Source organism: Nerophis lumbriciformis, linkage group LG17 (genome assembly GCF_033978685.3).
Source record: "Nerophis lumbriciformis linkage group LG17, RoL_Nlum_v2.1, whole genome shotgun sequence".
Classification (NCBI taxonomy): Eukaryota; Metazoa; Chordata; class Actinopteri; order Syngnathiformes; family Syngnathidae; genus Nerophis; species Nerophis lumbriciformis.
Window position 1 is genome coordinate 11,278,690 of NC_084564.2, and position 19,410 is coordinate 11,298,099.

General features: G+C 43.2%; 1 protein-coding gene across 4 annotated transcripts; it reads left to right on the forward strand.

Moving 5' to 3' along the window:
- Positions 1 to 2,432: 2,432 nt before the first annotated feature.
- On the forward strand, positions 2,433 to 19,344 carry LOC133614189 (coagulation factor IX). Of its 4 annotated transcripts, none has more exons than XR_009816541.2 (11): positions 2,433 to 2,472; positions 2,644 to 2,709; positions 2,771 to 2,943; positions 11,474 to 11,498; positions 11,567 to 11,680; positions 11,748 to 11,882; positions 11,945 to 12,213; positions 12,277 to 12,391; positions 14,739 to 14,935; positions 18,755 to 18,981; positions 19,044 to 19,189. XR_009816541.2 is itself a non-coding variant. In XM_061972022.1 (11 exons), exons 2-11 carry the CDS (start codon positions 2,646 to 2,648, stop codon positions 19,256 to 19,258), a joined length of 1,461 nt encoding a protein of 486 aa, XP_061828006.1. In that variant the 5' UTR covers positions 2,433 to 2,472; positions 2,644 to 2,645; the 3' UTR covers positions 19,259 to 19,344. The 4 variants fall into 4 exon arrangements, 3 of the variants coding, with proteins under 3 accessions (XP_061828006.1, XP_061828007.1, XP_061828008.1); XM_061972022.1 differs by having other exon boundaries at positions 18,755 to 18,880; positions 19,016 to 19,344; XM_061972023.2 differs by having other exon boundaries at positions 18,755 to 18,945; positions 19,016 to 19,152.
- Positions 19,345 to 19,410: the final 66 nt, after the last annotated feature.

Below are 19,410 nucleotides of genomic sequence, written 5' to 3' on the forward strand. Positions count from 1 at the left end.
CCCGGGCGCGGCGCAGCTGCTGCCCACTGCTCCCCTCACCTCCCAGGGGGTGATCAAAGGATGGGTCAAATGCAGAGGACAAATTTCATTACACCTAGTGTGTGTGTGACAATCATTGGTACTTTAACTTAACTTTAACTTTACACATACAAACTGTAGCACACAGAAAAACACATTTAATAAAAAAAAACGTTATTATGGTCTTACCTTTACTTATAAATGAAGTCCATTCGCCGCTGTTGTGCTGGATTAATGCACCCCCTGACGGGAGTGTTATATCAACTAAAGCCCTCACTTAAACTTTCCACGTGCAAGATTGAATCTATTTAAAAAAGTGTAACCGAGGGTTTATAAATGTCGCCTATACTGTATGAAACTACAAAATAACAAACACGGAGGCTCCAGTTTACACGAGGACCACTTTATTTACTTTCTTTCAAAAACCTCCGCTCCACTCCAACGTGTCATCACTTCCGCCTTAGCGCCTTCAAAATAAGAGCTCAAGGCATATACTGTATAACAGCGCATAACAGGAACTTAACATCACAAAGAGGAAAGCCCATAAAAATAGGTTACAAAAGTTATTTAATAAGAAGCCAAAAAGTGCAAAAACAATAATGTTCGTGTTGGAGGAGTTGTGAATTAGGTACACCTGCAGTCTGCAGGTGTACCTAATGTTGTGGCCCTGCAGTCATTCACAACTCCTCCAACACGAACATTATTGTTTTTGCACTTTTTGGCTTCTTATGAAATAACTTTTTTAAATAGATTCAATCTTGCACGTGGAAAGTTTAAGTGTGGGCTTTAGTTGATATAACACTCCCGTCAGGGGGTGCATTCTACGGCGGGGGTGCAGGAGGCGGGATTACTGGAGCCTCAGCCAGTGCGTCTTTTGCAGCCGTTTTATGATCGCTCAGCACAAGAAATACGTTACACACATACAGTTGTTGACAAAATACACTGTACATTATATACCTCAGCTAACTAAACTATGGAAATGTATAATATAATTCATATAGCAATACGGTCTCACTGCACAGCAGGCCAGCAGTTAGCCGAGTCAGCAATCCATGGTGAGGCACAACGCAGTGACGTGCCTCAACTGAAAATTAGGCATAAGGATGTGTTAATTCCACGACTGTATATATCGGTATCGGTTGATATCGGAATCGGTAGTTAAGAGTTGGACAATACCGGAATATCAGATATCGGCAAAAAAGCCATTATTGGACATCGCTAATTTTAAGTGCGCCTTTTAGTCCGAAAAATACGGTACATATATGTTTTTTCTGTCAAAATGGAAAGAATACATCATACTTGCCAGCCTTGAGACCTCCGATTTCAGGAGGTGGGGGGTGGGGGCGTGGTCAGGGTGGGGCGGGGTGTGGTTGGGGGCGTGGCTAAGAGGGGAGGAGTATATTGACAGCTAGAATTCACCAAGTCAAGTATTTCATACATATTATATATATATATATATATATATATATATATATATATATATATATATATATATATATATATATATATATATATATATATACATCCTGAAAATATGCAAACAAAACTGTGTTTAGATAATTGATACTTCAAACTTGCATAAATAAATATTAAGGAATATAACATAATTTGGCTTCTGAGAGTTTCAAAATGTAATGAATAAAATGCTAAAGTTGTTGATAAACAAGCAATTATTTTAATAATTAAATATGCTCATTTTAAATGAATTATTATGATAATTTAAAATCAATTGTTTCAAATATGTTTATTTTAATGTATAATTCTATGGCTGGATGTAAGGAGTCACGAAAAAATACAAATAAAAATACAATTAATTTTGATGTTTTTAGCAAAATATAGTAAAAATTTATTTATTTTTTATTTATTTTTTATTAATAAATATATTTATTTTTAGGTAAAATAAACATAATAATACAATTTATGTCTAGTCTGGATGATTTATTTCTTGTCACCCTGTTGTCCTCCCGTCATGAAAAAAGGCTGTCCTCACTCAGGTCCGCATGGAGCTGGAGGGGGTGTGGCTTCCAGCTCCGGCTGAAAATCGGGAGATTTTCGGGAGAATATTTGTCCCGGGAGTTTTTCGGGAGAAGCGCTGAATTTCGGGAGTCTCCCGGAAAATTCGGGAGGGTTGGCAAGTATGGAATACATTTAGTAAGAAATGTAGAGGTACTTTATTGATCTATAGGCATATAAAATGATGTGGCGGGCCAGGTCCGGCCCCCGGGCCTTGAGTTTGACACCTGTGCCTGTAATTTGGTTTTATTGTGCCGTGATTTGCCAGGCGTTGTATATTACTGATATTGATTTATTCAATGCCCCGTCATTGAACTGAGAGCGACTGTTATTGACGAACACGGCGGTGTCGTAACAATGTTTGAACTCTTGTTAACCATCAACTCATGCGCCATTTTAACTCCGGACAAACGTCAGCCGTCGCCGTCGGAGACGCATCAGGTAGGACCGTCCTCGTGCCGTTGAGGACGTTTGCTCAAGTCCGCTTTCATCGATTAGCCTTGAGATGATTGTTCTGTTACAATCTGACGCGATCAGGCTAGCTTAGTGTCACGTTTTTAGCCGAACTCGTCACCACAACGCTCTCATCGGTTAAAGTCTCTTTGCCTTCAGACATGTTGCCGTCCCTCGCCATTGTGACCACGCTGATCCTGTGCGCCACCGTAGCAGAGAGCACAGGTGAGGCCCCCTCCGGTGGGCGCCCCAGCAGGCCGCTAACACTAACGCTCGCTGCTCACAGTCTTCCTGCAGCGCAGCGCAGCCGGGCAGATCCTGCACACGTCCACCAGGAGGCGACGGGGCAACTCCAACACGCTGGAGGAGATCTTTCCTGGCGACTTGGAGAGGGAATGCTACGAGGAGAACTGCTCACAGGAGGAAGCGGCCGAAATCTTCCAGTCTCAGGAAAAGACGGTGAGATGAAATGTCTGAGTTTCCTGTTTACCATTTTTTTTCCCACTGAGGGCCGCAAACAGAATCATTTTTGGTGATTTAACCCCCAATTCCAACCCTTGATGCTACATTAATCATTAGTAATGCAGCAGCCTAGTTTTGAATGGCAGGGTCCCTGCTATCACATGTTGATAAAAACTACAAGGCTTCCCAAATGCTGTAATAAATCAAGCATGATGAGCTGAGCATATGTCAGCACGTGGCCCCACTTTTAACTCTTTTTTCATACTTGCCAACCCTCCCGAATTTTCCGGGAGACTCCCGAAATTCAGCGCCTCTCCTGAAAACCTCCCGGGACAAACATTCTCCTGAAAATCTCCCGATTTTCAACCGGAGCTGGAGGCCACGCCCCCTCCAGCTCAATGCGGACCTTAGTGAGGACAGCCTTTTTTCACGAAGGGAGGACAACAAGGTGACAAGAACTAAATCATCCAGACTAGAGACAAATTGTAATATTATGTTTATCTTACCTAAAAATAAATATATTTATTAATTAAAATTTTTTTTAAAAAAAAATACATTTTTACTATATTTTGCTAAAAACATAAAAATTAATTGTATTTTTTTTGTATTTTTTCTGACTCCTTATTACATCCAGCCATAGAATTAAAATAAACATATTTGAAATAATTAATTTTATATTATCATAATAATTCATTTAAAATGACCATATTTAATTATTAAAACAATTGCTTGTTTATCAACAACTTTAGCATTTTATTCATTACATTTTGAAGCTCTCCGAAGCCAAGTTATGTTATATTCCTTAATATTTATTTATGCAAGTTTGAAGTATCAATTATCCAAACACAGTTTTGTTTGCATATTTTCAGGATGTAGATATATGTATGTATATTAGAGATGCGCGGATAGGCAATTATTTCATCCGCAACCGCATCAGAAAGTCGTCAACCATCCGCAATCCACCCGATCTAACATTTGATCAGAACCGCATCCGCCTGCACCCGCCCGTTGTTATATATCTAATATAGACGATGCAAGGCATTAGTGAGGTTATAAAGCTTTTGCCTGTTAAAGAAAGGAGAATGATCCAATGCAGCATAGACATTCGCGTGCCACGCTGTCACGACCCAGACGCACACCAGTGCGCAATCATATGGGAGCCGCGCTGAGCGCACCTCCAAGCGCGTCTCGCTGCCGGCGACGGCCGGGTATATGGGCCCGACGCTCCAGCGCCATCCATTTTCAGGGCTAGTTGATTCGGCAGGTGGGTTGTTACACACTCCTTAGCGGGTTCCAACTTCCATGGCCACTGTCCTAGCTGCTGTCTATATCAACCAGGGTGAGCCCCACCCCTTTCGTGAGCGCACTGCGCGCGGAGTGACCCCTGTTACGCTCCCCCGGCAACAGGGGTGGCGGGCAGGTAAGCTGCGCGGGCGGAGCGCGCGGAGTGACCCCTGTTACGAGCCCCCGGCCACGGGGATGGCGGGCAGGTAAGCTGCTTACCTGCTGCGCGTGACGCAGGTGCCTGCTCGTTTTTTGTATGTGGGTAACAACATTTAACTATGTATATATATTTCCGAATTGGTTTAACTGCCACCCGCCTGAATCTATTTAAAATCTAATTTTTTTTTATTTCAATTTTTTTTTATTGTTGAAATAAAAAAAAATTAGATTTTAAATAGATTCAGGCGGGTGGCAGTTAAACCAATTCGGAAATATATATACATAGTTAAATGTTGTTACCCACATACGAAAAACGAGCAGGCACCTGCTGCATATGCCACAACAGAAGAAAAAAAAAAAAAGAGATGGACACTTTTACGGAGCGGAGAAGGGACGCCTCGCCGGGGTCCGGGACCGAGGCCCCTTCCCCCGAGAGGGCCCCACCGGGAGCCGTAGCTGAGGCGATCCGCGAGAAGGGCCCAACGCACGTCCAGGGTCACCACCGCGCCCACTGCACCGACACCCCGCCTCGTCCGCCTTCGCCGCGGCCGGCGTCACGCGCAGCAGGTAAGCAGCTTACCTGCCCGCCACCCCCGTGGCCGGGGGCTCGTAACAGGGGTCACTTCGCGCGCTCCGCCCGCGCAGCTTACCTGCCCGCCACCCCTGTTGCCGGGGGCGCGTAACAGGGGTCACTCCGCGCGCAGTGCGCTCACGAAAGGGGTGGGGCTCACCCTGGTTGATATAGACAGCAGCTAGGACGGTGGCCATGGAAGTTGGAACCCGCTAAGGAGTGTGTAACAACCCACCTGCCGAATCAACTAGCCCTGAAAATGGATGGCGCTGGAGCGTCGGGCCCATATACCCGGCCGTCGCCGGCAGCGAGACGCGCTTGGAGGTGCGCTCAGCGCGGCTCCCATATGATTGCGCACTGGTGTGCGTCTGGGTCGTGACAGCGTGGCACGCGAATGTCTGTGCTGCATTGGATCAGTCTCCTTTCTTTAACAGGCAAAAGCTTTATAACCTCACTAATGCCTTGCATCGTCTATATTAGATATATAACAACGGGCGGGTGCGGGCGGATGCGGTTCTGATCAAATGTTAGATCGGGTGGATTGCGGATGGTTGACGACTTTCTGATGCGGTTGCGGATGAAATAATTGCCTATCCGCGCATCTCTAATATATATATATGTATGAAATACTTGACTTGGTGAATTCTAGCAGTCAATATACTCCCCCCCTCTTAACCACGCCCCCAACCACGCCCCAACCCACCCCGACCACGCCCCCCCCCCCCCCCACCTCCTGAAATCGGAGCTCTCAAGGTTGGCAAGTATGCCTTTTTTTCAAACGCTTATTTACATGCAGTAAGTCATTAATTTGACTTAGTCATGATTTTGTCTTAGTAGGTCAATATTTACTAAGTCAAAATTAGAGATGTCCGATAATGGCTTTTTTGCCGATATTCCGATATTGTCCAACTCTTGATTACCGATTCCAAAAAGGGGCCCCGTGAAGCACTTTGGACACCCCCGTGTTAACGCTACCACCCGAAGTCTGTCGGTATTACCGGCTACCGCTTCACGTAAAATCAAACTGTGCCATATTTCGATACCTTTCGTTGCACGTGACGTCAAGTCCGGTCGGGAACTCGGCGTCGGCTCAAGGACTTGGCCGGGAAACAAGCAGCGGAATTGCTGCCTCTAGGTCCAAAGTGCGACCCAGGGGCCATTTGCGGCTCTCAGCTCGAGTTTTGTTGACTCGTAACACACTGTCGGGGCAAAATACCAATAGTAAAAAAAATGTATCAAGAGTTAAAAGACATAATGTAATGAAACTTTAGTACAATTTTATTTTTTTGCAAAATTACTGTATTTTTCGGACTATAAGTCACAGTTTTTTCCATAGTTTGGTCGGGCTCTAGTGCGACTTATATATGTTTTTTTCCTTCTTTATTATGCATTTTCGGCAGGTGCGACTTATACTCCGGAGCGACTTATACTCCGAAAAATAGGGTAATACAAAAGGTATGTGTATATTTTATATGTAAAAGAAATGCTACAAACAGTCATTATATATCACAACTTGGTGTCAGCTGTGTGTTATACGTGACAAATTGTTTTATTATTAGGTATTAGTATTAAAATTTCATCTTCTATCTATCGTTTCGCTCTTTTTTTATTACATGTTTACTTTCGGATAATATGTTGCAGGCCAACAAAACTTCAGCTTTGGTCCGCAAATGGCCCCCTAACCCCACTTTGGACACCCCTGTAATAACTAATGACTGTACACTTTGTCACCTATAACAAAGCCGATGCTAAGTTTTATCTTAAAAATTTATGTAATCTGTCTATATGTAATATATATCTTTTAGCATTTTTTTGTACAAAATAAAGAAGTACTTTGACTTTTTGTTACGCGGCCTTTGGTGGAAAAGGTTTGGACACCCCTGCTTTATGTAATGTTACACTTTTCCATGCCAAAAAGTACATTAAGGCTCAGGGCTGTCAACATTTTTTTATTTTCAAATGAATTTCGATTTTTATTAGTAACGAATCTTAGTCGATTAACAACACCCAATGTTGTTAAAAAGTATACATTTTGAATCAAGAATCGATTCTGAATCGATTAACAACACCCGCTGTTGTTAAAAAGTATAGATTTTGAATCAAGAATCGATTCTGAATCGAATCTTTACCCCCGAGAATCGAATCCAATCGAGTCGTGTGGTGCCCAAAGATCCACAGCCCTGGTGAGGCTCCCCTTTTTCAAACTGTGCTAGCTTGATGCTAATTTACATTGGATTTCCCAAACACATGCTAAAGATTAGCATTAGCAGTTTTACATGGCGATTTCAACACCTCCAAATGACCGCCATAACCACAACACCAGGGGGAGCTCCACAAACCACGTTAAACCCAGATTCCGTTCTAACTAGGGATGTCCGATAATGACTTTGTGCCGATATCCGATATTCTGATATTGTCCAACTCTTTAATTACCGATACCGATATCAACCGATACCGATATCAACCGATATTTTTTACAATATAACACATTTTTTTTACGGTAAATTACTGGCGGCTTAGTCGACCAGAATGTTACTGTATAAATTGCCGGTCATATTACTGTAGATCAGGGGTCCCCAAACTTTTTGACTCGGGGGCCGCATTGGGTTAAAAAAAAATTGGCCGGGGGCCAGGCTGTATATATATATATATATATATATATATATATATATATATATATATATATGTATCGGTTTATATATATATATATATATATATATATATATATATATATATATATATATATATATATACACAGGTAAAAGGCAGTAAATTAGAATATTTTGAAAAACTGGATTTATTTCAGTAATTGCATTCAAAAGGTGTAACTTGTACATTATATTTATTCATTGCACACAGACTGATGCATTCAAATGTTTATTTCATTTAATTTTGATGATTTGAAGTGGCAACAAATGAAAATCCAAAATTCCGTGTGTCACAAAATTAGAATATTACTTAAGGCTAATACAAAAAAGGGATTTTTAGAAATGTTGGCCAACTGAAAAGTATGAAAATGAAAAATATGAGCATGTCCAATACTCAATACTTGGTTGGAGCTCCTTTTGCCTCAATTACTGCGTTAATGCGGCGTGGCATGGAGTCGATGAGTTTCTGGCACTGCTCAGGTGTTATGAGAGCCCAGGTTGCTCTGATAGTGGCCTTCAACTCTTCTGCGTTTTTGGGTCTGGCATTCTGCATCTTCCTTTTCACAATACCCCACAGATTTTCTATGGGGCTAAGGTCAGGGGAGTTGGCGGGCCAATTTAGAACAGAAATACCATGGTCCGTAAACCAGGCACGGGTAGATTTTGCGCTGTGTGCAGGCGCCAAGTCCTGTTGGAACTTGAAATCTCCATCTCCATAGAGCAGGTCAGCAGCAGGAAGCATGAAGTGCTCTAAAACTTGCTGGTAGACGGCTGCGTTGACCCTGGATCTCAGGAAACAGAGTGGACCGACACCAGCAGATGACATGGCACCCCAAACCATCACCCAACCATGCAAATTTTGCATTTCCTTTGGAAATCGAGGTCCCAGAGTCTGGAGGAAGACAGGAGAGGCACAGGATCCACGTTGCCTGAAGTCTAGTGTAAAGTTTCCACCATCAGTGATGGTTTGGGGTGCCATGTCATCGTCAGTTTTAGAGCACTTCATGCTTCCTGCTGCTGACCTGCTCTATGGAGATGGAGATTTCAAGTTCCAACAGGACTTGGCGCCTGCACACAGCGCAAAATCTACCCGTGCCTGGTTTACGGACCATGGTATTTCTGTTCTAAATTGGCCCGCCAACTCCCCTGACCTTAGCCCCATAGAAAATCTGTGGGGTATTGTGAAAAGGAAGATGCAGAATGCCAGACCCAAAAACGCAGAAGAGTTGAAGGCCACTATCAGAGCAACCTGGGCTCTCATAACACCTGAGCAGTGCCAGAAACTCATCGACTCCATGCCACGCCGCATTAACGCAGTAATTGAGGCAAAAGGAGCTCCAACCAAGTATTGAGTATTGTACATGCTCATATTTTTCATTTTCATACTTTTCAGTTGGCCAACATTTCTAAAAATCCCTTTTTTGTATTAGCCTTAAGTAATATTCTAATTTTGTGACACACGGAATTTTGGATTTTCATTTGTTGCCACTTCAAATCATCAAAATTAAATGAAATAAACATTTGAATGCATCAGTCTGTGTGCAATTAATAAATATAATGTACAAGTTACACCTTTTGAATGCAATTACTGAAATAAATCAAGTTTTTCAAAATATTCTAATTTACTGGCTTTTACCTGTATATATATATATATATATATATATATATATATATATATATATATATATATATATATATATATATATATACCTCGGGATGTCCGATAATGGCTTTTTGCCGATATTCTGATATTGTCCAACTCTTTAATTACCGATACTGATATCAACCGATACCGATACATACAGTCGTGGAATTAACACATTATTATGCCTAATTTGGACAACCAGGTATGGTGAAGATAAGGTACTTTTAAAAAAATTATTATAAAATAAAATAAGATAAGATAAATAAATTAAAAACATATTCTTGAATAAAAAAGAAAGTAAAACAATATAAAAACAGTTACGGTACATAGAAACTAGTAATTAATGAAAATGAGTCAAATTAAGTGTTAAAGGTTAGTACTATTAGTGGACCAGCAGCATGCACAATCATGTGTGCTTACGGACTGTATCCCTTGCAGACTGTATTGATATATATTGATATATAATGTAAGAACCAGAATATTAATAACAGAAAGAAACAACCCTTTTGTGTGAATGAGTGTAAATGGGGGAGGGAGGTTTTTTGGGTTGGTGCACTAATTGTAAGTGTATCTTGTGTTTTTTATGTTGATTTAATAAAAAAACAATAAATAAAAAAACCGATACCGATAATAAAAAACCAAAACCGATATTTTCCGATATTACATTTTAAAGCATTTATCTCTATTTGTAACAAAGGTCTTAACTCATTCTCCTTCTATGCCACATCAATATGGAATGCACTCCCAACAGGTGTAAAAGAAAGTGCATCTCTATCCTCCTTCAAAACCGCATTAAAACACCTCCAGACAACTTCAACTCTAAACTAACACCCTCCCCCTACCACATCCCACCTCCTTGGATTGTAAATAACCAAATGTAAATAATCAAATGTATATACTTATTCTTATGCTTTCTGATCTCACTATGTTCTCTGATCGCTGTACATATCCTACCAAATCAGTCCTACACTGTTTCAATGTCCATTTCTCTGATGATGCAATTGTTGATGACTGAAGTGTTGATATCAACCAAACCCTCCTCCTCCCACCCCCCCGGATTGTAAATAATGTAAATAATTCAATGTATATACTCTGATGATTAACTTGTGTGATGACTGTAATATGCTGATAGTATATATTTGTACCATGAATCAATTTAAGTGGACCCCGACTTAAACAAGTTGAAAAACTTATTGGGGTGTGTTGCGTTTGACCAGTTGTTCCTCCCAGGGAATCCTACTTTCTGGTCGCTCGCTCCCAAGCTCTTTACGACACTTAAAGCTGAGTAGAAGAACCACCAGAGACAGAATAGGTATTTTGTAATATATTTGCAAAGCTTTGCATATATACATTGAGACCAGTTTAGCATAGAACCGCCAAGATGGTCTGCCCCCCCCCGACAAACCCTCTCCCCTCTTAAGGGGCGGCATGGCGTAGTGGGTAGAGCAACCGTGCCAGAAACCTGAGGGTTGCAGGTTCGCTCCCCGCCTCTTACCATCCAAAAATCGCTGCCGTTGTGTCCTTGGGCAGGACACTTCACCCTTTGCCCCTGGTGCCACTCACACCGGTGAATTGAATGATGAATGATGAATGATAGGTGGTGGTCGGAGGGGCCGTTGGCGCAAATTGCAGCCACGCTTCCGTCAGTCTACCCCAGGGCAGCTGTGGCTATGAAAGTAGCTTACCACCACCAGGTGTGAATGATGGGTTCTACATGTAAAGCGACTTTGGGTACTTAGAAAAGCGCTATATAAATCCCAGTTATTGTTATTATTATTATTAAGTCTCTCTTCTTCCCACCCTGGCAGTCATGTCTCTCCAGCCAAAACACATGCCCATTATCTCTCTTTCTAACATTCCTCACTCAAGGTTAAGCAGACAACCAAAAGACCACAATTGGAAGAAAAACACTAGCTGTTTTGTAATATGATTATGAAATAAAAGAAGTAACACTTAAATTCGGATATATGTAAATATCTGCCTCCGACAGGTGTTACCATTTAGTGGTCAATTGTACGGAATATGTACTGTACTGCGCAATCTACTAATAAAAGTCTCAATCAATCAATCAATCCAAATGTGCTAACAAACCCAAAATGAGGCCAAAAATGTCGACATGGTTAAGAAAATCCGAGTCCAGGTTCCTTGTTCAACCTTTGCTGATTTCCGTAACCTGCGGGTGAAGTACTGATGATAATAATACTGACTCATGTTCCACAGCTGGAGTTCTGGTTCCGATACACAAGTGAGTGACAGACCCACCCTCCCCCTGCTGACATGTCACATGACAGACGTGCTGTGCGTGTGCCCTAGACCTGAATCCATGTAGGACCAACCCTTGTCTCAATGGAGGCATATGCACTCTGGAGCGAGGACACTTCCTGTGCCTCTGTCCTCCTCGCTTCCACGGCCAGACCTGTCACTCAGGTAACCACGGCAACCTGCCGCCGTCAGCCGCCCGCCTCCGCCCGCTAACACCTGCGCGTGCGCGTAGAGGTGTCGCTGTGTCGCTATAGGAACGGAGGCTGCCGGCAGTACTGCACGGACCAGCCGGAGGACGCCGGTGTCCAGTGCGGCTGCGCTGACGGCTTCAAGCTGGACTCGGACGGACGCAGCTGCTCCAAGACAGGTACATCAAACCGGCGGACTGTACCACTTCCCACCGTGACGTGTGCGATTCCATTCCCGCAGTGCCGTTTCCCTGCGGCAGCCAGCAGGTGTTGCTGCTGCGAGGTCGCTCCCTGTGGGATCTGGTCGACCGGGTCAACGTCACCGCGGACGGCAACGTCACATGGGAGGACAACGACAACGGTCGGTTCAACTGGACGCGCCATGGCGACCAGGCGCCGGTCAACGCGTCTCAGCTGCAGGAAGTGGGCGGAGCCAGTGGGCTGGATGAAATGCTGAGTCCTCGCATTGTGGGAGGAGCTTTGGAGAAGCCCGGCGGGAGTCCTTGGCAGGTGTGGAGACACCCGGACCGCCTTGTCGGACGGCTACCGACTTGACCCTTGTGATGTGTTCAGGTTCTGATCCGAAGGTCCGATGGTTACGGCTTCTGCGGAGGAACGCTGGTGTCTGACCGCTGGGTGCTCTCTGCCGCTCATTGCTTCCAGCAGAAGGCGCACCATGTTACCATAGGTCACATGACACTTTCACCTGTCTTCTCCATACGCTAGCCAGCTAATGTTAGCATTGAAGTCTAGTGATAGCGCACTACTAGTTGTGTGCTAGCCACAATCTACAAACCCCATTTCCATATGAGTTGGGAAACTGTCTTAGATGTAAATATAAACGGAATACAATGATTTGCAAATCATTTTCAACCCATATTCAGTTGAATATGCTACAAAGACAACATATTTGATGTTCAAACTGATAAACTTTTGTTTTTTTTGCAACTAATCATTAACTTTAGAATTTGATGCCAACAACACGTGACAAAGAAGTTGGGAAAGGTGGCAATAAATACTGATAAAGTTGAGGAATGCTCATCAAACACTTTTTTGGAACATCCCACAGGTGAACAGGCTAATTGGGAACAGGTGGGTGCCATGATTGGGTATAAAAGTAGATTCCATGAAATGCTCAGTCATTCACAAACAAGGACGGGGCGAGGGTCACCACTTTGTCAACAAATGCGTGAGCAAATTGTTGAACAGTTTAAGAAAAACCTTTCTCAACCAGCTATTGCAAGGAATTTAGGGATTTCACCATCTACGGTCCGTAATATCATCAAAGGGTTCAGAGAATCTGGGGAAATCACTGCACGTAAGCAGCTAAGCCCGTGACCTTCGATCCCTCAGGCTGTACTGCATCAACAAGCGACATCAGTGTGTAAAGGATATCACCACATGGGCTCAGGAACACTTCAGAAACCCACTGTCAGTAACTACAGTTGGTCGCTACATCTGTAAGTGCAAGTTAAAACTCTCCTATGCAAGGCGAAAACCGTTTATCAACAACACCCAGAAACGCCGTTGGCTTCGCTGGGCCTGAGCTCATCTAAGATGGACTGATACAAAGTGGAAAAGTGTTCTGTGGTCTGACGAGTCCACATTTCAAATTGTTTTTGGAAACTGTGGATGTCGTGTCCTCCGGACCAAAGAGGAAAAGAACCATCCGGATTGTTATAGGCGCAAAGTTGAAAAGCCAGCATCTGTGATGGTATGGGGTGTATTAGTGCCCAAGACATGGGTAACTTACACATCTGTGAAGGCGCTACTAATGCTGAATGGTACATACAGGTTTTGGAGCAACATATGTTGCCATCCAAGCAATGTTACCATGGACGCCCCTGCTTATTTCAGCAAGACAATGCCAAGCCACGTGTTACGTCAATGTGGCTTCATAGTAAAAGATTGCGGGTACTAGACTGGCCTGCCTGTAGTCCAGACCTGTCTCCCATCGAAAATGTGTGGCGCATTACGAAGCCTAAAATACCACAACGGAGACCCCCGGACTGTTGAACAACTTAAGCTGTACATCAAGCAAGAATTGGAAAGAATTCCACCCGAGAAGCTTAAAAAATGTGTCTCCTCAGTTCCCAAACGTTTACTGAGTGTTGTTAAAAGGAAAGGCCATGTAACACAGTGGTGAACATGCCCTTTCCCAACTACTTTGGCACGTGTTGCAGCCATGAAATTCTAAGTTAATTATTATTTGCAAAAAAAAAATAAAGTTTATGAGTTTGAACATCAAATATGTTGTCTTTGTAGTGCATTCAATTGAATATGGGTTGAAAAGGATTTGCAGATCATTGTATTCCGTTTATATTTACATCTAACACAATTTCCCAACTCATATGGAAACGGGGTTTGTATTTTGTCTATGTTAGCCCAAGGGTACTTTATTTTGTCCAAGTTAGTCACAGGCTAGCAATATTGTGGTTGACTATTGCCACTATTGAGTAAACAACCTCAAAGTGCTACAGTGTATTAAAATAAAAAGATAATAAAAAAAATAAAATAAATAAAAACTAGAACAGCCAAATAGCTAAAACTAGTATGCATATATTTTAGAAAAAGGCTTCTTTAAAAAGAAGGGTTTTTTAGCCTTTTTTAAAAGCATCCACGGTCTGTGGTGCCCTCAGGTGGTCAGGGAGAGCGTTCCACAGACTTGGAGCGGCGGAGCAGGAAGCCCGGTCTCACATTGTTCGTAGCTTTGTCCTCGGAGGTAGCCGATAGCCCAGGTTAGTTTTATAATGGCTACATTTTGCCGGTTAGCTTTATTCGTCTACGTTAACCAAGTTTGTTTAATTTTGTTTACATTAGCCACAAGTTAGCGTTATTTAGTCTACGTTAGTTAATTTTGTCTGCGTTAGCCACAGGTTAGCTTTGTGATGGCTACATTAGCCACACATTAGCTTATTTGGACTGCATTCTCGCAGTATGACCTTTCCTGGTACTACAATTTTAAAAAATGGAAACGTTCTTAGAGCCTACATAGTGCACGTCTTCCAGGTGTGACGGTTTTGTTGTGCGTGCAGGTGATTATGACAAGCAGCGTCGCGATCCAGGTGAGCAGACAATCAAGGTGCAGCAGGTGCTGATCCATCCTCACTTCCACGCGTTCACTCTGGACAGCGACATCGCTCTGCTCTACCTGGCCCAGCCTATCATAAGAGGGCCCACCGCCATCCCCGCCTGCCTGCCCGACCCCCACCTGTCCAAGTACCTGCTCAAGGTGAGAGGACGTCACATCACTAAATCCACTATTTAAAAATTAAATAAATACATACATATATATCCATCCATTTTCTACCGCTTATCATATATATATATATATATATATATATATATATATATATATATATATATATATATATATATATATATATATATATATATATATATATACGATATATATATATATATATACGGTATATATATATATATATAAATACATGTAATAAAAAAAGCAAACAGGTGAAATGTAACGAGAAAAAAAGTTGCGCGGTTGACTCTAATAACACAAAGCTGCAATGGAGGCTTTTTTTTTTAAACTGTCATTGCTCAAAAAATAATAATGGTTCAAAATCAATGTTGTTATTTTGTTAACCAATTACTTCACATCATAAAGGGCCAATTTTGAACTTTTGTTTTCGAGACCCCCAAAATACAAATGTGCCATACCTGAAATGCTTGCAAAATTTGGGGACTTTTTGTGCATTTTAGGGCCTCAAAAAGGTGTCCAACCCAGCAGAATAATAATAATAATAATAAACAGAGCAAATTTCAATAGGGTGCAGTGTTTTCTCCGCTGCTTAGGCCCCAATTAAAATCAATGTTGTTATTGATTGACCTATTTAAAGTTCCAATAACTTTACATCAAATATAACACTTTAAACATTTTTTGGGGGGAATATTTTGCATATTTTTGTGTTTTTGCAATAGAAAACAGGCTTTTGACAAAAAGGGCATAAAAACATTAAAAAAAACCTTTATATCGACAGATAGACCTGAAGTTGATCCAGAGATTTCAGTCTACAAAAATCTAATCAAAATATGACATATTTTTTAACACTTTTATGAGTGGGGCCCTTTTGGGTCCCCAAGAATGTTAATGGAAATGTTTTTGTTTAACTGTCATTGCTCAAAAAATAACAATGAATTAAAATCAATAGTATAAATTATTGACCTATTTAGGGTTTCAATTATTTCACATCAAATATTCCACTTTGATCTATTTTGGTGGAAAATATTGCATATTTTTTGTTTTTGACATAAAAACTGAGTTTTAGACAAAAAGGGCATAAAACCTTTAAAAAACAAACTATAACAACAGAAAGACATGAAGTTTATCGAGTGAGAGATTTAAGCGTTAAATTAAAAAAAATAGTATCTGACTTATTTTTAACACTTTTATGAGTGGGGCCCTTTTGGGTCCCCAATAATTTTAGTGTTTTTTTTTTTTTACTGTCATTTCTCATAAAATAACAATCAATGTTTTTATGAATTGTTGACCTATTTAGGAATCCAATTACTTCACATCAAATATACATAATTATACGCAAAAACTCGGACATGGGAGGAGTTCGGTGAGGCCATGGAAAAAGACTTCCGGACGGCTTCGAAGCAATTCTGGACCACCATCCGCCGCCTCAGGAAGGGGAAGCAGTGCAGTGTCAACACCGTGTATGGTGGGGATGGTGCTCTGTTGACCTCGACTGCGGATGTTGTGGATCGGTGGAGAGAATACTTCGAAGACCTCCTCAATCCTACCAGCACGTCTTCCTATGAGGAAGCAGGGCCTGGGGAATCTGTGGTGGGCTCTCCTATTTCTGGGGCTGAGGTTGCCGAGGTAGTTAAAAAGCTCCTCGGTGGCAAGGCCCCGGGGGTGGATGAGATCCGCCCGGAGTTCCTTAAGGCTCTGGATGTTGTGGGGCTGTCTTGGTTGACAAGACTCTGCAACATCGCGTGGACATCGGGGGCGGTACCTCTGGATTGGCAGACCGGGGTGGTGGTTCCTCTCTTTAAGAAGGGGAACCGGAGGGTGTGTTCCAACTATCGTGGGATCACACTCCTCAGCCTTCCCGGTAAGGTCTATTCAGGTGTACTGGAGAGGAGGCTACGCCGGATAGTCGAACCTCGGATTCAGGAGGAACAGTGTGGTTTTCGTCCTGGTCGTGGAACTGTGGACCAGCTCTATACTCTCGGCAGGGTCCTTGAGGGTGCATGGGAGTTTGCCCAACCAGTCTACATGTGCTTTGTGGACTTGGAGAAGGCATTCGACCGTGTACCCCGGGAAGTCCTGTGGGGAGTGCTCAGAGAGTATGGGGTAACGGACTGTCTTATTGTGGCGGTTCGCTCCCTGTATAATCGGTGTCAGAGCTTGGTCCGCATTGCCGGCAGTAAGTCGGACACGTTTCCAGTGAGGGTTGGACTCCGCCAGGGCTGCCCTTTGTCACCGATTCTGTTCATAACCTTTATGGACAGAATTTCTAGGCGCAGTCAGGGCGTTGAGGGTATCTGGTTTGGTGGCTGCAGGATTAGGTCTCTGCTTTTTGCAGATGATGTGGTCCTGATGGCTTCATCTGGCCAAGATCTTCAGCTCTCACTGGATCGGTTCGCAGCCGAGTGTGAAGCGACTGGGATGAGAATCAGCACCTCCAAATCCGAGTCCATGGTTCTCGCCCGGAAAAGGGTGGAGTGCCATCTCCGGGTTGGGGAGGAGATCTTGCCCCAAGTGGAGGAGTTCAAGTACCTCGGAGTCTTGTTCACGAGTGAGGGAAGAGTGGATCGTGAGATCGACAGGCGGATCGGTGCGGCATCTTCAGTAATGCGGACGCTGTATCGATCCGTTGTGGTAAAGAAGGAGCTGAGCCAGAAGGCAAAGCTCTCGATTTACCGGTCGATCTACGTTCCCATCCTCACCTATGGTCATGAGCTTTGGGTCATGACCGAAAGGACAAGATCACGGGTACAAGCAGCCGAAATGAGTTTCCTCCGCCGGGTGGCGGGGCTCTCCCTTAGAGATAGGGTGAGAAGCTCTGCCATCCGGGGGGAGCTCAAAGTAAAGCCGCTGCTCCTCCATATCGAGAGGAGCCAGATGAGGTGGTTCGGGCATCTGGTCAGGATGCCACCCGAACGCCTCCCTCGGGAGGTGTTTCGGGCACGTCCGACCGGTAGGAGGCCACGGGGAAGACCCAGGACACGTTGGGAAGACTATGTCTCCCGGCTGGCCTGGGAACGCCTCGGGATCCACCGGGAGGAGCTGGACGAAGTGGCTGGGGAGAGGGAAGTCTGGGCTTCCCTGCTTAGGCTGCTGCCCCCGCGACCCGACCTCGGATAAGCGGAAGAAGATGGATGGATGGATGGATACATATATATATAAATATACATTTCTTGGGGGAAATGTTTTCATATTTTGTGTTTTTGCAATAAATAAATAAAAAACAGGGTTTTGACAAAAAGGGCACTTTTTGTGCATGTTAAGGTCTCAAAAAGGTGTCCAAACCATCATAATAATAATAATAATAATAATAATAATAATAATAATAATAATAATAAACAGAGCAATATCAATAGGCCTGCTGTGTTTGCTCCACTGCTCGGGCCTCAATTAAAACCAATGTCGTTATGAATTATTTACCTATTTAAAGTTCCAATTACTTCACATCAAATAGTCCACTTTAAAAACATTTTTGGGTGAATTTTATTTTTGCAACAGAAAACAGGCTTTTGACAAAAAGGGCATAAAACATTAAAAGAACAACAACTTTATATCGACAGGCAGACCTGAAGTTTATCCAGGGATTTAAAAGCCTTGTATAAAAATACAATAAAATTAAGACTTATTTTTAACATTGTTATGACTGAGACCCGACCAAACTTGAGGGGAGCACTAAAGGTTAAAAAAAAAATCTATGTATTTATATTGGTTTTGAAAATGAAACATTTCAAAATGGCCCCCGCATGTTTGGATTTTTCAGTGTGGCCCTTAAGGGTAAACGTTTTATACGGACGTGTGTGTGTGTGTGTGTGTGTGTGTGTGTGTGTTCAGGAGGACAACAGGGGTGTGGTGACAGGATGGGGGACCACAAAGTACCTGGGCAGGCCCTCGCGATTCCTCAGGAAGGTGGCGCTCCCGGTGGTCAGTCACCGGTCCTGCAGCCTGTCTAGCGAGCAGGTGATAGCAGCCACTGTGTTAGCGTCACGCTAGCACGGCGCTAGCAGAGTGTTGTCAGTTTGCTGGTGAGCAAAAGCAGAAGAAGGGTGTTTTCAAAAAAGGTGAAGAGCATCCATGTTGCGTGCCCCCCTGCAGGTGATCACAGACAACATGTTCTGTGCAGGATACCTGAAGGCCAGCATCGACGCCTGCAGCGGCGACAGCGGCGGCCCCTTCGTGGTCCACTACAGGGGCACGTGGTTCCTGACCGGCATCATCAGCTGGGGCGAAGAGTGCGCCGCCACCGGCAAATATGGCGTCTACACCCGCTTGGGGAACTTCCTGCCCTGGATCACAACCACCATGGCCAGGGTGGACTTGAACGCCACGCAGAGCTAAAATACATTTTGTTTTGTTTTTCATGGCGATTAACGAAGTGGGCGTGTCCTAAGAATGAAAGTTCAAATAAAAAGGATGATGAGGAAGTTTAACAATTTATTGTACAAAACAAGAGTACAAGAGGAAGGCCCCATTCGACGCGGTTTACCTGA

What these genes read in the sequence shown, in the direction of transcription:
- LOC133614189 (XM_061972022.1), top strand. Translation starts at nt 2,646, where the DNA reads ATGTTGCCGTCCCTCGCCATTGTGACCACGCTGATCCTGTGCGCCACC. An exon ending in CGGCCAGACCTGTCACTCAG is followed by an intron (nt 11,681 to 11,747) that starts GTAACCACGGCA and finishes GCGTGCGCGTAG; the next exon opens with AGGTGTCGCTGTGTCGCTAT. An exon ending in GGCGCACCATGTTACCATAG is followed by an intron (nt 12,392 to 14,738) that starts GTCACATGACAC and finishes TTGTGCGTGCAG; the next exon opens with GTGATTATGACAAGCAGCGT.